The sequence below is a fragment of the Pyxicephalus adspersus genome, chromosome 7 (assembly GCF_032062135.1).
Source record: "Pyxicephalus adspersus chromosome 7, UCB_Pads_2.0, whole genome shotgun sequence".
NCBI lineage: Eukaryota > Metazoa > Chordata > Amphibia > Anura > Pyxicephalidae > Pyxicephalus > Pyxicephalus adspersus.
This window is the reverse complement of record NC_092864.1, coordinates 76,288,287-76,312,372: the sequence shown is the minus strand read 5'-3', so window position 1 is coordinate 76,312,372 and position 24,086 is coordinate 76,288,287. Positions and strand designations below refer to the sequence as shown.

The 24,086-nt window shown below is 37.5% G+C and overlaps 1 protein-coding gene across 3 annotated transcripts in view; it reads left to right on the top strand.

Annotated features, from left to right (window-relative positions):
• SNX29 (sorting nexin 29) overlaps positions 1-24,086 on the top strand; it is a 216,759-nt gene that overhangs the window by 122,884 nt on the left and 69,789 nt on the right. For all 3 annotated transcript variants that reach the window (XM_072418989.1, XM_072418988.1, XM_072418990.1), the window contains 3 exons: positions 12,916-12,998; positions 16,583-16,646; positions 20,121-20,249. In XM_072418989.1, coding sequence (XP_072275090.1) covers positions 12,916-12,998; positions 16,583-16,646; positions 20,121-20,249 — 276 coding nt within the window. The remainder of the gene's footprint in view (positions 1-12,915; positions 12,999-16,582; positions 16,647-20,120; positions 20,250-24,086) is intronic.

Below are 24,086 nucleotides of genomic sequence, written 5' to 3'. Positions count from 1 at the left end.
CATGAGTGACTTTCAACAATACATGTGTACTGTAATCTTCTTCATGGAAAAATAAGACATCCCCTGAAAATAAGACCTAGTGTGTTTTTGGGAGCCAAAAAAAATATAAGACAGTGTCTTATTTTCGGGGAAACACGGTACCTATCTTGTTTGCCAGCATTGACTTCTAGCATTGGTGAACAGGCTTTTTAAACCATTGCTGCTTTTACCATCCTTGTTTGCCAAATCATTTTGTTTTTCAGTACAACTAGTACTGCACAATCAAATGTTTGTTGGTAACATGGGAAGCTCTTTACAATTATTCATACCCCCCCCCAACTATCCCCAATCCACCCTCCACTAGTGTCTGACCCCTGACTAACCTTTCTGCCACCTTATTTGACTGCCCCACCCCCCTCTGTCCTAGTTTAAATATCCCTCCACCATTCCCCTAAATCTTTCCCCTAGCACAGCAGACCCCCTTTCATTTAGATGCAAACCATCTCTGGCATACAGGTTGTTTGACCAAGCAACTAATACTGTAATATTTTCAAGGTTGTGTAATCTTCCATTTTGTAACTAAGACATACTGATATATCAAAATCACTTGATAAAAAATCGTTATTCATTTCTGCTTTATAGAAAAACTGCAAAAAAATAAATATGATAATGAAATTTGTCTGTGTCTTTATGTGGACAAAAATTGAGCCCTAATCTTAGGACCTGGTTAAATTTCCAACTGTGCATAATCTGAGATATTGATAATTTCTAACTACTCTGACTGGGATTTTTTTTTTTTTATACAAACTAGGTAATTAATTGTGAACTAATTTGATTGGATGTGTGTGGTAAAAAGAGTTGTGGGTTTAGTTGCTCTGTTTCTGATGATTAGCTTGTGTACATATCCTTATTTCCATCTCTCCGCATATTTATTGGAGATGAGATTGAACATTTTCTTGGGATGTGTCTTGAGGAGTATAGTATATAGTAGTGAATCTGACCATTTGTTATCCAGTTCATGATACAATTCTTCTGTCTTTTTTGACTCTCCCATGATAGTTTGTATTTATGTGGTTTCATGATCCTAAAGAAGTGAGGGATGAACTATCCCATTCTGTATCTTCATCCGTTTGCCCCTCAGATTGTTTAGACTTAGGTCTTATTTTATTGTTTCTCTGTTCATAAGCTTTTCCACAAAAGCTTGCTTGTCTCAAGTTTTTCACTATTAAGTTCTTTACTCAACTTTTCTAGATAATCTACATAATAGTTGTACTGAAAAAAAAAGGATTTGCCAAAAATATTGCTAAAAGCAGTAATATTTTAAAGAGCCTGTTCACCAATGCTAGAAGTCTAGCAAACAAAATAGGGAAGTTGGAAGTCTTAATGAGTGAGTAGAATTATGACTTAGTTGGCATTGCTGAATCCCGGCTTTGTTCTTCACATGACTGGGCTGTCAATATTGCTGGGTATACTCTTTCGTAAAGACAGAGTCAAAAGAAAGGGTGGTGTCTGTCTGTATGTGATAAGGGATCTAAAAGTGAACGTGAAAGAAGAAATTTCGGATGGAACAAGCGATGAGGTTGAGGCATTATGGGTGGAGTTGAATGTGGGGTTGAATAACAAACAATGATTTGGAGTCTGCTCCCCCTTTCCTTTTTTAATAATAGCTATGATTGTTTTTGTCATAAGACAATATGCAAACCAATTAGGAGCTTGGCTGTTTATAAAGTTTGTTTGGCATGCAGGGTCCATGAGAATCAAAATAGCAGTGCTGAGACTCCCTAAAGCTAGAGGTGGAATGGCATTCCCCGATCCTGTATTGTAGCTGTACATTTAACCAGACTACTGGATTGGTGCACCAATGGTAGCTCTATGCTCTGGGTTGGGCTGGAGGACAGATGCTTAATTGCCCCGATTGAGACTTTGGCTTGGGCACCACCAGCGACCAAAACCATTATGGCCAGGCACCTCTTGATTGGTGAGACCCTGAAAGTAGTCTCTAAATACTTCACCTCCCAGAACATAGTCATGTACCCATCTCCCCTATCTCTGATTTTAGGAAATTTTGAGTTCCCTTCTGGACTCTCCGACCCAAAATTTTGCCTATGGCGCAAATTAGGTCTTTACAGTACGTTACATTTTTTTAAAAAATGGGGACTGGGTCCGTCTACCAACCTTGCAATTAGACAGGGAACTCCATTCATTGTCCCCTTGGTGCCACATACAACTCACATATGTTTTGCAGTCTCGGCCGCCACCTTGCTCATTTAACCAGTCCCTACTGCCCGTAGAGACCCTATGTGTCGCCAGGTGCCCTATGTGGGTTATGCTATCATACGCATACCAAGCGTTGCTGGCCGTACACACTTCTGAATCCCCCCCATTTGTGGCTGAAGTAGGAAGCTGACCTGAATATGTGTTTTACTGATGAGCAGAGAGATATGCTACTCCATTTCTGTCATAAATACTACTCCATCTGTAATAAATACCAAGAAACCAATTATAAGCTAGCTACCTGTTGGTATAGGACACCTGTGAAACTTGCTAGGCTCTTCCCGCAGTCAGACAGCACCTGCTGGAGATGTGGAGATGCACAGGTTACACTGCTTCACATTTTCTGGGATTGCCCCAGATTGCAATCTTTCTGGGCTTCCGTGGCCGGAGTTGTTTTGAAACTCACAGAGGTGGATATCAGAAGCAATCTGGCTTTGGCGCTTCTCCACGTCTCTGATCAATCACGGAAGGGGTATAAGAACTCTCTACTGAGACACCTCTAAACACAGTGAAATCTTGCGTCCCAGCATGTTGGAAGAGTAGCACTCCCCCAACTGTAGAACTCTGGCTAAGAGTAGTAGCTGACATTCACCAGATGGAGAACATGATCTCCACTGATTCTAAGAGAGCAAATAAATTTGCCCAGACTTGGTATCACTGAATCCATTTTTCTACCTCCATGAAGTATACTAGAATGCTACAACCCCCCCAATCGAATTCATCACAAACTTCTATAAGTTAAAATATGTTTGACTGTCTGATATTGTATTGAGTTTGACCACACAGCTGATCAATAATCCCCCCACCCCTCCCTCTATCTGTTTCCCTTTTAACTGTCTTAGAAAAGTAGACCCCTGGGTTCCCCTTCCATTCATTATGTTGTTACTTTGATATGTTATTTGCACTTTATTTACTGTTGGATTTGTATTTCTGATTCTTTATGCAAATTTTTTTTTATTGCATGAACCTTGGTTTCTCAAAAAAATTATTTTTCGATAGCATGGATGGGAAGTCCACCAAATATTCCACCTACATCATATAGTTTCTAGCATTAGGACCATAATTTCTATCAAGTGACCTATTGGCACAGGTATGATGACCCATCTAATGATATGGCTTAGTATTAAAACTATCCAGGGTGGCAAGATACAATGGGCTGGATTTTTTAAAGCTCTCCAAGGCTGGAGTAGATACACTTTAATCAGTGAACCTGGGTGATCCAGCAAACCTTGAATGAATTTCTGAAATTATTTGCTATTTGTTAGCAAATGTTTTCAGTTCTGGACCAATCGATTCCAGGTTTGCTGGCTCACCCATGATGAAAGCGTATCTTTTCCAGCCCTGAAAATCAGGCCTAATGGGAGGAATCGGGGATACAATACAGAAATGGAAGGATTATGCAAACATATTGGGCCTGATTTATTAAACCTCTTTCTAGCCTTGGACAGCTTTAATGAAACAGACCCAATAAACTATATAATTCAACCTGCATAAAATGTTGTTAAAGTAGCACATTGAGCTTGCAGAATTTTTAAGTTCAATATTTCTGTATTATAGGATAACATAAAGATAAACATAACCTAGTCAGTTGCCAAATTATACATCAGATCTAACCATAAGATTTTTAACCATAAAACATACATATCTATAAATTGGATCAGCAGATAGTCTAGGGCAGAGGTCCGCAAACTTTTTCGGCCACTAGGCCATTTATAGGGTGGGCAGGGGCACACTAGGCCGGACTCTCTGGTGATTTGGTGATGTGGACATTGGTATATGATACCAATAAGTGAATAGGATTGGTGGACCAAGCTTGAAGGGAAGCTTGGATAGTAGGGAAATGGTGATCTGAAACACTCAATTCTAATTTCACTGCCAAAAAGAGATGTTGTGAGTCTGAACATTTAAGAACCGAGGATTCTATCTCAACCCATAATTTAAGGGGGGATGGTTTCCACCAATACAAGAGCTGAGATATAATAGAAGCATTGTTATAATTACAAATATTGGGAAGACCCATAGCTCCATGTTTCTTATGTCTAGACATAATCTTAAGACAACATCTTTGTTTTTTGTTACGCCATATAAACGACAAAGTACGGCTTTGTAAAATATTTCTTGGAGATGGGAATAATTGCAGTCCTAAACATATATAAAAATTTAGGAAGTAGAATCATTTTAAGTGCAGCAATTCTGCTTTATATAGATATTTCCTATTTATATAGTTGACTAAGTTCTTGGGGCAGAGAGATAAGACATTTTTTCTAATTAAGTTAATAAAGAGCGGCAGAGAAAGCTGGAAATTGCAACTTATTCCTAAGCATACGGAAGTGCAATTTTTACTTTGATTTGAATATCTGGATGTATTTGCAATGGTAAGGTGTGGAATTTCGAAGCATTATTTTGAAGTTTATGGTATGATGCTGTACTAAATTGAGAAATAATATTTTGAACGGCACTTAATTAAGTTAGTAAGTATGAGTATAATGTCGTCTGCAAAGAGACTTATTTTGTGCAACTTATCTGAAATGCGCACTCCTTGTACCAAAGGCTCTGAACGAATATGCTCTGCCAGAGGTTCAACAAGTAAGGTAAAAATGATAGGGAACACCTCTGAAAAGTCCCATTAGTAATTGCAAATTGTGAAGATAATGCTCCTGAAGTGAACACTGTAGCACTAGGTGAGGTATATAAAGACAATATGGCTGATTTAATTCAGCCTGATAAACCAAATCTGTCCAGGACAGCAGAAAGATATCCCCAGTAGACTAAAGAACAACAGAGCAGGGTTGTGTGTAATTCTACATGTCTGATAATGTTAAACACCAGGTACAATCTGGGGCCCGACTGTCCCCTACAAATCAGACATGATCGGGCCAAACAATACAAGGCACAGTCTTAGAAAGCTTAAGCGCTAATGCTTTAGCAATAATCCTAACATCAGAATTAAGTAATGAAATAAGTCTGTACTGATTGGATTGAGTATGATCTTTCCCCTGTTTAGGCAGCGTGATAATAACTGCCTGCATCATTTCACTCGGAAAAGCACGCTTTGTTAAAAACTTCTACAATGTTTAAAATGCTTTTAGTACTCATTAAAGAATCTATCATTGCTTGGGGATTTATGATTCAGGAGGGTATCAATAACTTTAATGATGTCTGATACAAAGAATGGAACTCAGAGAGATTCCTTTTGAAATCGAAGGTAATAATGTGTTCTCGAGAAAGGAGTATATTAACTGAGATGATGGTTGGGGAGTATTCCCATCTCGTTCCAAATTGTGGTGCCCAACCTTTTTTAATCTGGGGGCCGCCGTTTACTTTAGGATAAAACTTGCAGGCCATAATGCAATCAAGTAATCAAGATGTTTGTTTAAAACTAAAATATTTGTAATTTAAAATGAGATTAATTTGAAATGTTTCTAGTTATTGTAACGTACATGCACTAAATAAAATAATTGACAAATGACATCAAGAACATTTAATGCTCATTTTATTAATTTAAGATATAACACAATAGCTATTATACTCTGCTGGGCAGTCATATATTGCTCCCCGCTCACCATTCCTGTACCACAGAGCAAAAACTCCATACAATGCGTCCTGTTCGTTATAGGGGGCTGGTAACCTTCTTTGTACCCCAAAAATCTCTGCAATGAGTACTTTCAGAGAAATGCAATTCTTTTGACAGATAGCCAAGGAGTACACGTTATTACTATTACATATTCAGGTCTCTACATCTCCCAATCCTAACAAATTAGGGTTCACAGGAGGTAAGTGGTCATATATGTGTGACAGGGTTGCATGGTATAATGGCTATAATTTTTCTTATCTTGTGATGGTGCTGCAGCAAAAAAGAGTCCCCCACTCATCATACATTTTAATTTACCTACAGTTCGCCTTTTAGGAGAAATTGAGGTTCAAAGAACCTAAGCGGACATCTATATGTGACTAGACACCATGGTATGGTAGGAGTGATAAAATTTTAGTGGGAAGGGGTTAGCCACAAGAGTCCTCCTCTTATACTACATTTCCCTTCCTCTGTTATAGAGAAATTGGGGTTCACAGAAGGTAAGTGGCCAGCTATTTGTGACAGGGTAGCATGGTATGACAGGTATAGTTTTTGTATCTTGTGATGGCCCCGTTGTGATGTAATGTGAGGGGGAGTTAGCCACAAAAGTCCTACACTTTCAGCTAGGGGTTTTTCTATTGGCCCCCCATATTTCCAGTTGCCAACATCCCTTCTCTTCCAGAGAATTTGAGGAAAGGGTAACCTCACTGCTGACCTGAATGCAGCCCTGAATTTTGTGACTTCAAGAGGCACCACAATACACGGACAATTGGCAGTACCCTAATGTTTATTGCCATGAGAGTGGCCCCCAGGGGGTCCCCTACATGCAAATCTCAATTTGTTGTCTGGAAATAACCCCACTTAATCTGAAAATATCCCTGATTGTTATTAGGATTTTTTGCCTGTGACCCCATATCCTGCAACTTGTTATGTTCCGGAGGCTCAAATTAAGTTTTGTTACCCCTCTCATGGTCCACGCTGTACCCTGAAAATTTCTATGATAATCAGTGTAGGAGATTTGAAGGTTTATACATAGGGGTAATGACAACAGCATGGACACAGACAAAGCTCTCATGCTGCTGCTGGGATTATCTCACATCACAGCTGATTTCCAGGCCTAAAGTACACACCCACTCTCAGGGAGCTAACACTGAGCATGTTTAGGAAGCTCCCACTCCTGGAAGCACGATCTTGAAACATAGAAGATGCGCGCACCCCATCCACTGCAAAACAACGAGCAGGGAGGGAATCAGGAGAGGGCCTGATCTGACAGCAGGCTGTAGATTGGGTACCCTTGATATAAGTTATAGTAATTCCGAAAAGCTTTCGCAATCCATTTTGGTTATTAACAACTTTTGACGCAATTTTGCGTGATTTTAAATAGTGTTTGGCCTTCATTTACTTAATTTGTAAATCAAATTTATATAGAAGAAGAGATCGCAATGTCAATCTATCATTCTGAAGGGATGCAGTCACTTGAGGGGAAGGGATTTTTTATTTTTATCCTCGTTTTTGCGAAAAGAAACAAGTAAGTCAATAATTTGGTGCATCCTCGGTTTCTTTTCATTGGCACTCAGTTTAATAAAAACTCCCCTTATGAATCCTTTATGGGTGTTCCACAATAAAGATGGGTTAATACCCTCTGTGTTATTCTTGGAGAAATATAAATCATGATCAGCTATACAATCATGATCAGACCACATTATTGTTCTTATTTTTGAAGATTGAATTTTTGCGAGTGACCAAAAATCTGTTAGAAAGAAGTCAATCCTAAAATATGAAAGATGTGATTAAGAAAAAAACCCATGTTTGTACCTCTATCTCTTGATGCCTTTTTCACTTTTGAGGTGGTGTCCATGGAAACATCTGGAGTAATGTTTAAGTCTCCACACACCAACAACAAACCTTGCCTTTGATCTTTTATTTGTTTAAAGAGTTTGCAAAGAAAAACATGTTGTTTAAAATTGGGTGCATATAAGTTTACCAATGTAAAAAGATGAGAGTTCAGTTTGCATATCAAAATTACATAGGGGACCTCAAGGTCTGCCACATGGTCGATGTATTGAAATTGTAAGGAATCTTTTATTGCTATCATCATTTCACATGTTAGGTTGTTGGTACTAGCATACAATTTGAAAGAGAAAGATCAGAGATGGCAGATCGGAGTTTTTGCAGAATGGAAATGGGTTTCCTGTAAAAATAGAATTTCTTCACCAATTGTACTTCTTACTGTACTAAAGAGTTTTTAAATGTGCTAGTCAAACCTCGGGCATTGAGAGATACAAAACGAATTACCATGTTGAAATATTAAATTGAGAGTGACCGTGGGCTATATTGGTTAGGTAAGAAGAGAGCCTATGTGAAGACATCCACAAAAAATTATGAAGCGACATCTGGGACAAAACTACTTTCACAGGAGAGTGGGTAATTATTTGATTGATACAAGGTATCCCAACAGGGTAGCATAAATAATGGTATGTAGACTGGCGTAATTAATAATATTGCAAACAGTACAGACTTAAGTGATAATTATGAGTTGTATTCTTTTTTCTTGTGGTTTAGACCACTCCTTAACCACTTTCTTAGGGGATTTTGGTGAGCGATTAGAGGTGTCAGTAGCTTGAAGTTGCCATTCCTGAAGAATTTTCATACCACCCTCAAATGACGATACCACATGTCTTCCTAATATACAGAATAAAAAATTTAGTTGGTGTCAATTTTAAGTTCCATAGGGTAAAAGATGACAAATCAGCGAGCAATTGTATTCTTCTGTATTGTTTAGCAATATGTGATGGGTTTCTCGCAGCAGCCATTAATTTCTCCTTTATATGGAAGATATTAATTCCAGCCAACACATCTCTAGGCGTTTCCTTAGGAAGAAATGATGGCTTGGGGATTCTGTGGGCTCTGTCAATTATTAAATCGGATTCAGTAGCTGCAGGCAAGGACGCCTGGCATAGGGATCGGAGATATGAGGATAACTCTGTTGGTGAAATAACTTCAGGTATGCCCCTGAAATTTATGTTAATCTGCCTCAAGCGATCCTCTAGGTCAGCTACTTTAAACCTAAACGAATAAATCTCAGTATTTTGATCCTGGTGTGCATACACCAGATCATTGTGAGCCTGGGAAAATTCCTCAATTTTATTTTTATTATGATGAATCCGCTTATCATACCCAGAGAGAGTGGAATTACATTTATCCATCATAGACACTAAATCTTGTTCCAAGGAGTGCTTTTAACATAGAAGAGGAGAGACCTTTCTTCTTTACGCGGAATTGCTCTAAGGCTCAGGTCTCTTTAGGCCCTAGATTTTTGCTCGCGTCCTTAGGCTGTACTACGGGGGAGCTAGTATGAGGTTGTTCTCCCTCTCTCTCTATTAGTAAGGAATTGTTGAGAGTGTGTGTGTGGGGTGAAATGACTCAGCAGGACTGCTAGGTGACCTGCCTGATGGTCCCGGGCTTGAGCATGAAGGGGAACTTCCAGAGGCCTGGTCTGGGGGAGATGCAGCTGCGCCATCTTGGGATCCATGCTGGCCCTGTGAGCAGAAAAAATAAGATTTCTTATAAGGTTTCTGCAGCCCTGCTTTCCCCTTTTTTGTGTTTTTTCATGGTTCCGGCGCTGAACGGAGACACTGTACGGAGAAAAATCACCCTGAGGCTGTCGCTGGTAGCCTCTTAGTATGCAGAACTCCAGACTCAAGTGGCTATCTTGAAAGTTGGCTGCCAATGACGGATTTTTTAATTGATGCATAGGAACGGATATTGAACTGGTTAGGAACTGACAGTGAATTGGGTAGATCATGGAAAAGTTGATAAAAGTGAGTAAGGCCTACTACAGACCATCTGGCATACGTACCATATTCTTCTCCTTGAGGGAAAGCGAGGTTGTGCTTGGAAAAGTTGGGAGAAGCAGGGAGTCTTCTTTTCACGTCCCCTACAAATCTCGAAAAAATATACTATTACATAGAAATAATGACAGTTGAGTCAAAGAACTGAGAATGTAAAACCTGAGCTGGATGCCAAGGGGAACTAATCGCGGCATCCAGTAGATAATCAGTAAATGAGGATGATTTTTTCCGGCAAACAACTTATCTAAAAAAACAAGAAAATGATAAAACCTGAATATATGGATGTATTACAGATACAGAACACGTCACAGCTCCTCTAGGGCTGCGGGAGCAATTAGGGGAGCAGAGCTGTCGGCATCACAGAGCACTAGAGATGAATAGGCACAAGTCTCCCCATTCATGTCTAGTGCTGAATGGCTGGAGAATGGAGAAACGTAAAACCTCAGCCAATCACAGAGCACTAGGGGTGAATGGAGAGGCTTGTCCTCATTTACCCGTAGTGCCCTGCGATCCCTCACTGTCAGGAGGATTTCCAGGGCTGTGCTCATTGCAGCCGTGGAAATCATCCTGTCATTGAGATAACCTGTAAAAAAAAAAAGTTTAATTACACAAACACACACATTTAATAAAATAATTTACCATTAAAGCCTTGTCCAATTTCTTTACACATTTTAACCCTTTCAGGGAATGAGTAAGGAGTTTTATGTACCCCTGTACTCAATTCCTGAAAGGGTTAAAAGTAAAACTTTTATAAACGCTTATGTAAAATCGCGGCAATTCACTGTAAAACGCGTCATAGGCGTTTATAAAAGTTTTTTAGCGTTTTAAAGTTAAGCTTTAAAACGCTTGTAAAAGTGCAAAAAAACGCATATAAACATGGTAGGAACGTTTATATGCATTTTTAAAATCGTTCATGTAGACCCAGCCTAATATACTTTATAAATATGTTAAACTAATAATGTAAAGTATTATAAATACTAATAATGTACTAATAATGTAAAGTATATGTAAACTAAAGTAATAGTCCCAACGCTGAACCCTGGGGTACACCACTAATAACCCTAGACCATTCAAAGAATAATTCAATATTCTCTGGACAAGGCTTTTAAGCCAGTTCTGTATACATTTTACAAAATTAATTTTCTAAATCTAGAGACCCTAAGTTGCACATTACCCATCTGTGGAGTACTGTGAAAAATGCTTTAGCATTATCCAAGTATACTATGTTTATGAACTGCTACTATGTAGTATGAACTGCTACTCCACTGTCTACCTGTTTATTTACTTCCTCATAAAAAAGAGAGTAAATTTGTTTGAAAACTTTGGTCTTTTTTGAACCCATGTTCATGGCTAACACTTATATTATTACTTTATCTGCCGATTGTTAAAAACATCTAACTTTTTATTTAATGACAGGCTCCACATGGGGGCAGGGCGTCAACAACAGCAAACAAACAGATGATCGTGTAATTGAAATTCCAATATTTATTATGATATACAGAAATACAAATTGATTATATCTGTTGTATATATGATTTTTGTATGTATAAAAACTTTATTAGGTTTTGTTTGAGATGATGATGTATTTAACCAATAGAATGGGCAGGTAGTGTGCCTACAAGTTGTTGAATGTGCTTTATTCAGAAAAGCTTATGATTTTTTTTTTTTTTTTTTTGCAGAATGAACTGTGTAATACCTTAGTAAAACCCTGTAAATAGACTAAATAACTGAAGGACATATAAGATCTTTCCCCTACAGTCTCATATTCCTAAATTAAAAAAGAAATCTATCGCATTCTAATGGTAATATATTCAATCTCAAATTTACTGTGATAATCAGCCTGCATGAAATGACATTATACTCACATTGCTGGATGTGGAGGTGGAGATTTATATGGATACCACCTTAAAATAGAACAGAATGGTGGGTCACACCATTTTACATGCAGACATTACCAGCCCACGCCCTCGGATATCTAATATCGCCTATATACAGTACCCTTTGCTTAGATTCAATTGTTCCACAGTTGAGGATTTCAAGCTTTGAGCATATTTAATAAAGTAAGAGTTAAAAGCTAGGGAGCACAGTAATCAAAAAACCAAAAAGCCAAGTGTACAGTGAGTTAGAAGAAATGATGCAGTTACCAAAATTATTTTTACCACTTTTTCACACATCCCAGCATATCCAATACATTTATGAAAACATCGTTATTTCATTATTGTCTTTAATTATATACATTATTGTTAACTGTTGCCATACAATAATAGTTTCCTGTGTTGTATCAATGGTCCATGGACTACATAGTTTCCGCTGTTAAGTTATACATACATCTAAAGCATTACCTGGTTTCATCTACTGACATTTTGCTGTATCCTCTGTATGCCTGGCTAGGTGTTGTTGAGGGGATCAAATGATCAAATTCAGACGTAAACTCAGGGTTACGCTTTATATATTAGATATTATATTCTTTCTGTTGTTGCTTCACTTCCCAGAAGGTCGGCACCATATGAATGTGTAATTTGGTTTAGTTTGGTTAGGTGTTTGGTTTGCATGCTATTAAATGCTAAGTGGTACTATCGTCCCAAATATTTTGTCTCCATACCTACAACAATTGCACCAATGCAGCTTACACAGCTGCAAGGTTCATCCTTAACATCTCAAAGCATAATTCTAACTGAAATCTGCTTGGAAATGGCCTAATTCTCTAGCGTAAATTCACCCTACACTATGGATGAATTAGAAGTGGAATGAAGCAAAAGTTTGCCTAATAGAATATTTTTACTGCTAGTAGAATAATGCTTCTTGTAAAATATCTTACCAGCAGTAAATATATATTCTATTAGTATAATTTGTTTCACTTCGTTATTTTTAAATTTCACTATTTTACTATTCTACAGAATAAATTCTCTGTATTACTGTAATATGTGTCCCTGCAGTTGTAATTCCTGATTGTACCATAATTCTAAAACAAAAAAATGACAAATTGTAAGCCATCTGTAAGTTTTTGCTAGGGTCTTTATCCCTTCATACAGACCCTAGCTATTTATTTTTACTGTAACTTGACCTAAAATGTTTATTTAAACCTGTTAACCGTTTTATTGCAATTGGTACAAAATGTGAATCAAATTGCATCTGATTGAATCAAGTTTCTCCTGGTTTGACCATTTCTAGTTAATATATACCAAGAGCCAAGTTTTGATGCTTCTCTGATTTCCAGTGTGCTTTTTTTTTTTAACCCAGCATGGAAGCCAGCCCTCCAGTACCTGGACCTTCTTTGACAATTGAACTGCCAGAAACCCTTGAGCCAGACCCAATGACAATTAGTAAGTAGTTATTGTCATGCAATTTTTCCACTTAAAATTTACAATATACCTATTTTTTTACAATGAACCTATTTTACAATAATAACTATACAATTATATTTGTTTTAATTACCAGAAGTTGAAAAATGTATCTGTATGGTTGTAAATGTATGTTTGTACTCTAATATCTCAATGCAAAATGTGTCTCTTGTAATATTTATTGAGGGGTTTTTTTAAGTCCTTTTTGTTTTTTTTGTTTTTTGGCAAATTTGCCATCATCATCATCATGCAAAAGAAAAAAAAGGAAAAAACTAACAAAGTCATCATTTTACACAAACCACAAAAAAACATACATAAATAAATAACTAATTAGCAAACAAACACAAAATCCCATATATCATAAAACATCCAAGTCACCTGGTGTGAATTCTCTATGCTGTACAAAGTTTTGTGCTGAAATATTTTCATTATATCTATTAACTTAAAAAGTTTGATCATGTACCAAAGAAAATTCCAGTGTATTGTGACTATTTCTGGAAGCATAAAGTTTGTCTAACAGCATAAATTTCATTACAACTAGCAGACAGATTATATCCCGTTTTTGGTAAACCTATCAGTATTTTTGTTACTGCAGGTCACCTGGTGTGTAATAAACATACCTCCATATTCCATTCCCCTTTATGGCCAGTAATAAAAGCAATATATTGAAGCATCTCCTTCAATAGGTTTCTAATCCTTGGGCATGCCCATAATAGATGTATTCAATTGGGTTTGACCACTGAGCATTTATGACATTGAAATCTAATTTGCATTCGGTGTTTAGGCAATAAAGTTAAATGCTCAGTAGGCTTAGTTCAAAATGTTAATAATGGAATCCATAGAATAAATACAATCCATGGGGCCAATTTAGTTAAAATAAAACTGTGAACTGATGATATTGTAAGAAATGTGAATTATGATTATTATATTTTTTTTAGCAAGTATAAAAAACATTTCACAGCCCCTCACCATCCAGCACATCCTGAATCGTTAGTTTACCTTTCTCAACATATTGTCTAAAATTCATTGAATCCCTTCCCTGTGGAAAATCATTTGATGATAAGAGGTGACAAAGGCCCAGGAGAGCCAAACAATTTACTTATCTCCCTCCAAACTATATTACTATTCCTAATAACGTATTCGCTTTTACTTAATCTGGAAGATCCCTAAAAGGGATATGCAAAACACACCTTACGTGCGTACACACTTCCAATTTTTATCGTTCCAATCGAACGACGAACGATCGATTGGGCAAAAAATCGTTCGTAAAAAAGTAACGACGCCGACGTACAATACAATCGTCTCTTGGATTATCAACCACTAAAATACATTACCATCTTTATATTTGTATCGCCCATCTGGATTCCCCTAAAGCTGACCCCTGTTCTAGGGACCTCGCTAATGGTTCCAGGGATTAAAAGACAATGGGGATAACAGTCACCCCTGATGGGTTCCCTAATAGAGACGGAAAGGTGTAGAAAGCATACCAAAAAATAAGAATTAGGCAGAATTGAATACATAGATTGAATATATAGCTGAAGAATCGACCTGTATTCACCATATGGATTAGGGCTATATCCAATAATTTCCAGTTAACATTATCAAAGCATCAATCTTCTCTGCATCCAAAGCCAACAAGGCCAAGCCAATGGAGAAGACCCCAGATCTTTAGCATGTTCCAGAACAGACATGATCCTACCATTAATATTATTTTATTATTTTTATTAATATTTTAAATATTATTATTATTATTATTATTATAAAATAATAATAAAACAATGTTGATATTAGTCAGAATTAAAGTCAATAACAAAACCATCTAGACCTGGAGCCTTAGTTTTAAGCACTTGTTTGATTACCAGCTCAATCTATTCCAATAATATCTTCCTATTCAAAAAAAACACAATCCATGTCTGCCAATTTAAGTAAGTTAAAAGATTATAAAAATTACACACCCCAATCAAATTTTTCTACATGATCTGAACAAAGCTTACTTTAAAATGTCTCAATATATTAGTCATGATATTATTAGTTTCATCTCTAAGATGAGTAACAAGGTTCATTGAGGATCTTCATTTTACCAAATTCACAAGCCGTCACCTGACATTCCCAATTCTAACGCACCTCTTTCCAAAATTGTCGTCATACTTACCTGTAATTTTCCTTTACTTTTAACTCCTCCTGACAGCACACAGCTGGGGTAGTCCTGCCCCTTGATTCTAAGACAGTTTTAATCTATTAGAGACAAAGGCTTTGTGTTAATATATATCTGATAGATGTTCCAATGTTTCAAGGTTATTTTTATGTGTAATATTGCCCTACTGATTGATTGTGGTATTTCTGCTGTGTATCAGTGTTGTCATCAGTGTACTTATACCCCATTGGTTGATTATATTACTGCATAGTTGCTGGTGGAACTTTGCAAAGATTGTACAAAAAAAAAAAAATTCTAAGGGGTATAGTCGGAGAGTTATAAAACTCTTGTTGATCGTTGTTGTAGATTCCCTTCTATATTACCATTGTGAATTACATTTGTATGTATTTTTTCTTAATATAATATTAATATAATAAAGCATAGTATCATAAATAATAGCTTGTGTGTTACCATTTCTTTTGTATACACTTTTCTACAACCCTAAAGAGAAATATTACATGAGTAATTCTTACTCTTGCAGTATTTGGTATTAAAAGTATAGTTCCACTTTAGGCACCTGTAAAAATGCAGTATTTTCTTATTTTTTGGGGCTGCAAAATCTTTTCCTATACTTTAACTTTATAAAAAGTGGAACCAACGCAAATCTAATATAAAAAGTAAGAAATTATTCTATGGTGATAGATCGCTTTTGTGATTACTTTTCCCTATGTCTAGAATCATGGAGGAAACACGACTTAACTGCTTGATGATGGGATCTTTCTGAAGATTTTTTTATGGTGCATTAGGGTGGCATCTTGATTAACATGTTTCATGTGGAACATTCTTCTTGACAAAAGATGCCCCTCCCATTTGAAGCACCGCAACATATAAATATAGCCTATGAGAATGTGCCCTTCTTCCTTTCGGTTCCCTTTGTTAAAAAAGAAAAAAAAATTGTGATCTCCTTGATCAAAACTTTGATGATTGAAAATTGATCCTCCATGTGCAGTTTGGCAGGAGTGTGGCAAAAGTGAACCCATGGTTGGAAGGCAAAAATGCAGACAGGAAAATATCAAAACCCACAGCAAACTCCACTAATGCTGCACCCACTAATGCAAAAATGAAAAAGAAGTTCTAGAAAAATGAGATTAAAACTAACAAAAATTAAATATGCACAAAATGTTCAGTGTATGGTGGATAGTCAACATCCAGGTCCATAGTTAACACACAACAATGAACACATTTTAGAAAATATTGGAATAGCTTATATGCATATAAAGGAACATATACTTTTACTCATGCTTTATTTAACCTATTAGTCTAAAATTATAAACTTTTTTATATTGTTGAAAGGCACATGTACCACTGCAACATAAAATATTCGAAAGCTTTGTATGTTGTAATTAATTTATGTTTTGCTTATTTTTTCTAGATGATCTTCAGCAATCTGTTGTTATAATGAAGATAAGATCAGAAGAACTCGAAGAGCAAAACATGTATGTTTAAAAAAAATATGAACTATGTGCTGCATATTTTGTATATGGTATTACTGCTAGATAGGCTGTCCTCATTGTTAATTTATTGACCCATACATAAGCATACCTGGATAAGCTCTTTTTTTATTTGAAAAAAAAAAGCTTTTGAATTAAAAAAAGTTAATTACCAGTCAAATTATTTCCAACTACCTATTAATGGTTACTAAAACTATAAATAAAAAGGTACGAAACAAATAAAACTATAAATGTAAAAAAAAAGATATTGCTGAATATGCACACAGAGTGACAGCACATATATTTTACATTTGTTAATTTCGATAGATGTAATGTTCCAGACGGGTCAAGTGTCCAAAAATTGGACACCCAAAGGCTTCCACTTTTTCAAATAATTTTATAAAATAATAACTTTTTCAAATAATAATTTTAGAGATGAAGGAAGCTGAGCCTATTAAATTCTGCTACATGGCACTAATAACATGCAAGTTTAATGCTGTTTTTTTGTTGTTGCTGTTTTAAAGCGAGACCTTGATTCTCTCTGTTTGACCAGTTGTAATAATTTGGATACTTTGTGCCATGTTCAGGGGATAGGTGGACTGTGGGAACCTAAACTTGGATGCAAGGTGGCTCAGTGTTTTGCACTCATACTGTGCAGTACTATGGGCCCAGGTTTGAATATTTGCCAGGGTACTATTTGTGTGGAATGTGTTTGTTTTCATCTCAAAAACAAGTCTATGGTTTGGATTTTGTGGAGTGTTATCTATTGGGAAAGAAAATCTTGACAATGGAATGCAAGAACGGATCTAGCTGCCACTGCCTCCCTAACACTGAAATATTTGCTTACCACGTTAATTGCAGTTGACCTTTAAATAACAATTGTGTGTATTGCTCAAAATAGCCAGTTAGTTTTTTTTTTAAACATTTGCTTGCAGAGTACAATTGTATGGCATACATACAAACATATAGTCAGCGTCAAACTGGGTACCTAAAGCTCACAAGAGAAAGTAAGCAGAGGTGCTCGAAATTGTAAAATTACAAGCTCAAATAAATCTAATTGGAATGGTCAAAAAAACATGAGTCTAAGTCAGAACTGGCTAAATAAAAGAATCTGGTAGAGTGTGTGCCAGACTGAATCCTTTTTTATGTGTTAGGGCCACGCCTCCTGGCAGGTGTTATGTGATAACCCAGGTCACTGAGTCTAGGTGTCTCCTGGTCTTCACTGTACTTCCCATTACTCTTACACTGTTACTATGTCTTGTCTAGAACACTAGCATCATCTTTGACTGTGACCCAAAATATGCCAAAAATGCAACTTGTCAACCTACCATTTTCAAAGACCTGGAATTCAGTATTGCACTACCACCACTACCATTGGCACTAACACTACCATCAGCAGCACCATGAATACTAATTGTACAACTATCAATCCTGTCCTCCCCAGGACTTCTCTCTACCTCATAAGCTCTTTTCATTCACATAAACTGTGACTGAAAACCTTTGCCCCTCAGAGAGAGTGGTTATGACTGTTGAAGAAGGTAGCCTGACTCCACGGTAATAGATCATGTTCACTGTCTTCACCCTTTACTGTGAATTATCTAGCCAGTCCACAGAAGGCAAAGCTTGGCCTGGAGGAATCTGCCTTTTGCAAATTCCCTTGCATTTGCAATAATTGAAAATCATGCTTTGGGAAATATATACCCCTTTATTGTGTTTTCACTCAGTTTCCCTAGTTAGAAGCCAAAGAAAATGCTGTAATAGGATGCATATCTCTTTATAATTTTTTCACACCCCACCTTGTCTGTTTAGCGTTAACAGACAATGCCACTTTGGCAAACTGTCTGCCCTTTGCATTTTTAAATTCTGTTTTTCTTTATATACTAAACCTTTGTACCCAGTAAAAGTAAACAATGGGAAGCAATGTCTGTGTGTGAAATCCAGGACAGGATTGGTACTTGAATTTGTAAAATTCTGAGCTCCTATCTGAGCTTGGAAAAGGTAAAATCCAAATTTAGAATCAAAAGTAAAATAAGTTTCATTGCGGTCAACTGTTAACATTAGTGTCAGTGACTGCAATAATAATCCTCAGGATTGGTGCTAGTGGCCATAGAAGTAACTGCACTGATTGGTGTCAGTGACGGCAATGATAACCCCCAGAGTTGGTGTCAAAGACCAGAAAATGTATTGCCAACATCGCTTTAAGTGCCTGTAATATTAATCCCAGGTAGTAATAACTCTCAGGGCTAGTGTCAATGCCTGCAGTAATAACCACTAGCATTGGTGTTAGTGGCTAAAATAATAACCCCAATATCAGTATCAGTGCCTGCTATATTAACCCCTTAGGAAGGGTGTCAGTGAAAGTAGTAATCATCCTTAGTATCTGTGTCAACCACAAAAATGTATACCATAATAACCATATGGCAAATTACAAAATTGTTAATTGGTCAAACTGACCAACTATGGTCATTGTATTGTACATGCATTGTACATCACAGTTGATCGGGGAGAGTTGCTACATAGCTGTAGCAATTTATATTTTATATATATTAAGATTCCACAGTCTACGTAATACATCTAGGTTAACTACCACACTTACCCTAAATATTTCTATGACATCTATGCACTTATATACTAATGGAATTGTAACTGAGAGAAACCTCCAAGTTTGCCTAATTATATTGTGCTATGTACTGTACTATTTAATAAGGTTAAATCAAGTCCATACTCTTATACAACCGATATTAGTTGCAAAGTAAGTTATTAACAAATGTTTAGCTTTTTCTTTATGCTTTTGTTTATTCATTATTGGCAACCATAGTCATGAACAAATGATCACCCTTTTATTGTTTCTGATATGTTTTCCCTAACACTATGTGAACTTGACATAGATCTCTGATGTTTTTTTTACTGTTTAGCGAATATCACATTTTCAATAATACCCCTAAGGAAGCCTAATTGGCGCAACGCGTCGGGTTTTAAGACCTCTAATTATGGAAATATTCCACTAAATTTTATTTTCTTTCTTGGACTTATCTTTACAAATGGAATGAATAGAAATGCTCTAATTAGCATATGCCACCAGTGAACCCCATGCATTAATAAGGGCTTAAGGTCTATGATAACACATCCTGCAATCCCTTTGTTACCAATGTTCCTTTAAATTATTTGAACAATATTTAGTATGAAGACCTCTCTAAACCCAATGCATATATATGGTCTATCACATTAGGTTGTACTTTGTTTTTTGTATATGTATAATTGAATTGTGAAATACCTTTAAATATAAAGACTATTGTGCCCGTAAGATCCCCTACTCTTTCTTCATTTTACCTCAATTACTGATAATTATTAATATCATGAAAATAATCGCTTATCTTTATTTACTACTACAAAAAATGCAGTTTTTAGTTATAAAAAAATATGTGAATAATAGGTAAAATACCTTCCCTTTTGAAAAGTTTTTTTTTTTTGCTTTATCAGTTCACTGAGACACCTGCTTGATTCTGAGATGGAACATTCTTCAACGATCAGGTTAGAAATTGACAACCTAAGGAGGAAAGTTGCAGAACAGGAGGAGCGGCATTCCTCAAAAATCCAAGTGTTGACAAGGTAGGCTAATTTTTTCTTGAAATAGTTCCTCTGGCGACTTGATGTCATACCTGCTGTCTGGGCCCAGTGTGTTCACAAGTGAATATATCAGCCTCACAGGTCACCCCATTCCCTGATGCATAGCCTAGTGTATTTGGTGAGGGAATGGCCAGAAAGGTCACAATGAATCGTTACCCGAGGGCCGTGCTGCCAAAGGACAGGAAATGGGTGTACCATGCAGAATCACACACTGTGGGCCACATAATAAATATGATCGAGTGCTACCTTACTGCAGGGGATTTCCTAGCAGGCTCAGTAAGGCAGCAGCTGATTTCGCACCCCAGAAAAAATGTATTTACTTCTGAGACTGTGTACATATGACTGTGTGAAAGAGGGGGACAAGTCTGTCCAAGCTTTGTGGATTTGAGAGCTTAATATCTTTAGTTTATCTAAGCTTGGGGAGCTCTAATCTAGGTGTGCTAAAGGTGCCCTGCAAAGGTGTTCTATGTATACATTGTGACACTAAAAGTTATGGCTATTTTGAAACTGACTGTGGTACTATGTGCCATGGAATGGGGGTTTAAGCTGTCCTGATACAGAGAGTAATTTTGGTAAGAGACTTTCCACTGTTTTGGGACCCCTGGAAGAGTGAAGCCTGTGAATAAGACTGCAGTTTGTAACCCTGAGCCCAGTGAACAAGGGGGCAAGCATTGATCCTGTTGGGGTAGATGCTGATGAACCTGAGATGTTTTCTTTGACAGTTTTGGTGGGTGAAACAGAGTTGCCTTCAGAGATCAGCTGTGACAGACTTTGAGGTGTCAAGAGGCAACTATGGGGCAGCCCAGCTGAAAGACCACTAGCCAGAACCTGGGATAATGTAAAAATGATAAAATGGGATAACCCAGTTTACAGTTTTTGAAAATGTTTTTTCCTTACTTTTTTGTGAATGATGCTGCAGCCTATTTGGATGATGTAGTAATTTTCAGCAAAGATGAGTAAAGTCACTTTCCCAAGGTACAGGCTGTAAAAATGTAAAATTATTATAAATTATTTTTTTGCTGTACTAAGAAAAGGATTACCTTCTTCTTCGGTATCATAAAAAGCTTGTGTATTTATTCAAAAATCTTTATAGAAAAAACATCAGCAAGTCAATTGGAATACATGTGTTTGAATATGTGTGTGTGTGTGTGTGGTGATGCCCAATGGATATAATGTCCCACAACATGGTTACAATATGTCATATACAAGTCTATACATTCAAATATGGTCATACATACAGAAATAGAGAACGAAGACCACATGATAACACAACTCATGAATAATTGCCCCAGCCTTCTGGGCAGTCTCAAACTCCAAAATAGCATCAACTCTGTCAAGTATGATAGATAAACAACCTATGTTCTACCCTTTACTTGTTCAGTCACATACATGAATATGATATATAAAATATGGCTTTATCTAACTCAGGCGGTGTTAGGTTCCCTCAAATGAGCACATTTCACAGCAAACCCAAAAAAAGTGCCATAGGCCTTGAAGAGTTATTAAAAGAGGTTTATCTTGAACATGTTTTTACCTTAGGCCTGCTATTGTACAGCTAACGAATGGGGGAAAAGGGTCAGTGATGGTACAGTGGAGACATGTTAGCACTTGAAGTACATGTTATTCCACCAACCAGTACTGCTTGCAACTGATTTTTGAGAAACCTTTTATGGTCCAAACTGACACCTCTGTTGGGCTAGGGGCAGTCCTATCACAGCTTTTTGGGAGTCCATAAGGTGATAAGGGCCAGTCTGCGGCAGTCCTTGATGGACATCCTCTCCCTTCTATGGATAAGGCGCTTCCTGGCACACCAAATAGCATCCTTAAAACAGACCACACAACACAGCGCAATATGTGATGGACCTCCTCCACACAAATTGGCTCAGTTCTTGTCCCTTGTCAGTTCTTGTCTGTCTTGTCTTCAACACAGCTTGTGCTTAGGGGCACTGCCAGGAGACATGCAGGGCCGTCTCCTCTTCGATGATGCAGAATGGGCAGTGCCTGTACCTACATAAGTTCCTGGCATGCATAAAAGTCCTAAGGGGTAGTCCTCCTTAAACCTCCATCCAGGCTAAGTCCCTGTGCCTGTTGGTAAGTCTCTTGGATCCAATGTTCGTCCAGACTTCTTCGCAGGTGACTGCGTTGCTGCCTTGAACAGGTTTCATTGAGTCCTTTCAATAGATTTGCATGTAGATTGTCTTTGGCCTCCACAGGTACGGCTTGATGCCTTGTAGCTCATTCTACTTGATGAACTTGAAGGTGTTCAAGTAGAACCAGGGAGTATCCAAGTTGTGGGGATGGAGCTGTGCCACTTGTCCCATCCTAGGCTCCTCCATAGTGGGAGGAGGAAGGAACGTGACATAGAGTTCCCTTCATAGGTTTTAGACCGGTCCACCAATGTCCTTCTCACGTTGTTGCAGGCGAAGAAAATCCTCAGCATCATTACGATGTCCAGAATTCCTATGCGGCCCTTCTGATGTTCCTTGAACATCACTGTCCTCTTGACGCGGTCCATCTTCGAGCCCCAGATAAAGTGGAACACCGCCCTTGAAATGGCCTTGCAGGTGTTGGTGCGGTGGGGAGTTACTGCAACACAGGGGGAATCTTGTTGCGGAGTACCAGTGCTTTGCCTTCGATGGCGAGATCTCTGAGGCTCCAGAGCCAGAATCGCATCTTCCACAGCCTCTCCTTCCAAGGAATTCAGGGCTGCTCCCTCCTTTCCTTTCTATTATGTTTCTCCCTCTTGATTTCTTGACACTTACCTGGTTTCATACATTGTATTCTAAGATATTTCATTTGTTTTGTCGTTAAATATGCTACTCTGTGCTCCAGGTGCACCATAATAAATCCCTCTATACTCCAAAAAAGCATACTGTGTGAACACATCTTGAAGCATTATGGTCAATAAAAGAGTAAAAAAGTGCCAAAGCATATAGGAAAATTTAGTAGGAACACATTATATGTACCAATGCACAAAGACTGCTTTTGGGGGGTGGCGGTTTCTGGGTATAAGTACGGTCAAATCTGTACCAGAGATGCTGCCACTGGGAGAGAACAATAAATTGCCCTCCCAACAAAAAGGGTGTAAAGAATGAAATTCTACTGATACTGATAAATTTATGCAATCATATAAATTCATGTAAATTTATAAGATTACAATTTGGCCAATAGGTGGAGCCCTTGGCCAAGTTGTTAGTAATAATGTGAAAAAATATCAAATTCTCATACTGTAGCATTTATACAATTGGTTATTTGTATAATTATGTCAGTTTATACTTAAAGTGTGGAACAATAACACATTATACAGCCATCAATGAGAATACCTAACAAGAGATACCTAAAGCATAGCTCCAGTGAGAAAATAAGGATACCTTACCAAAATGCACAATATGTTTGTTTAAGACACACATCACTCTACTGCCAATTTAGGGCCAAGTGACATTGTCTGTGAGGAGGCTTTCTGATCTGCTAAAACACAGATCGCACGCCACTTTATTTTGTGCGGTTAATCAGAACAGCTTATAACGCCAAAGGTTCATGAATAACCCAGAAGTCACAAGTTCCCGTGATGGAAAGGTTAACTTTGTGGAGACATCAAAGAACTACACACACCCTTGCTACCTTCTCTGTGTTTTTCATGTGGAAGTTGGAGACAAATATTCAATTGCCGCTCACCTGTCTTGTTGCTGGTGTCATATAAGGAACCTGGACGGTTAAGGTTAGGGGTTAGGTTCTGTGTAGGTTCGACAGCAAGGGTTATGTTTTGGGTGGAGTGTGTTAAGGGTAGGCACCTTGCAGAAAAAGGGTTAAGATTTAGAA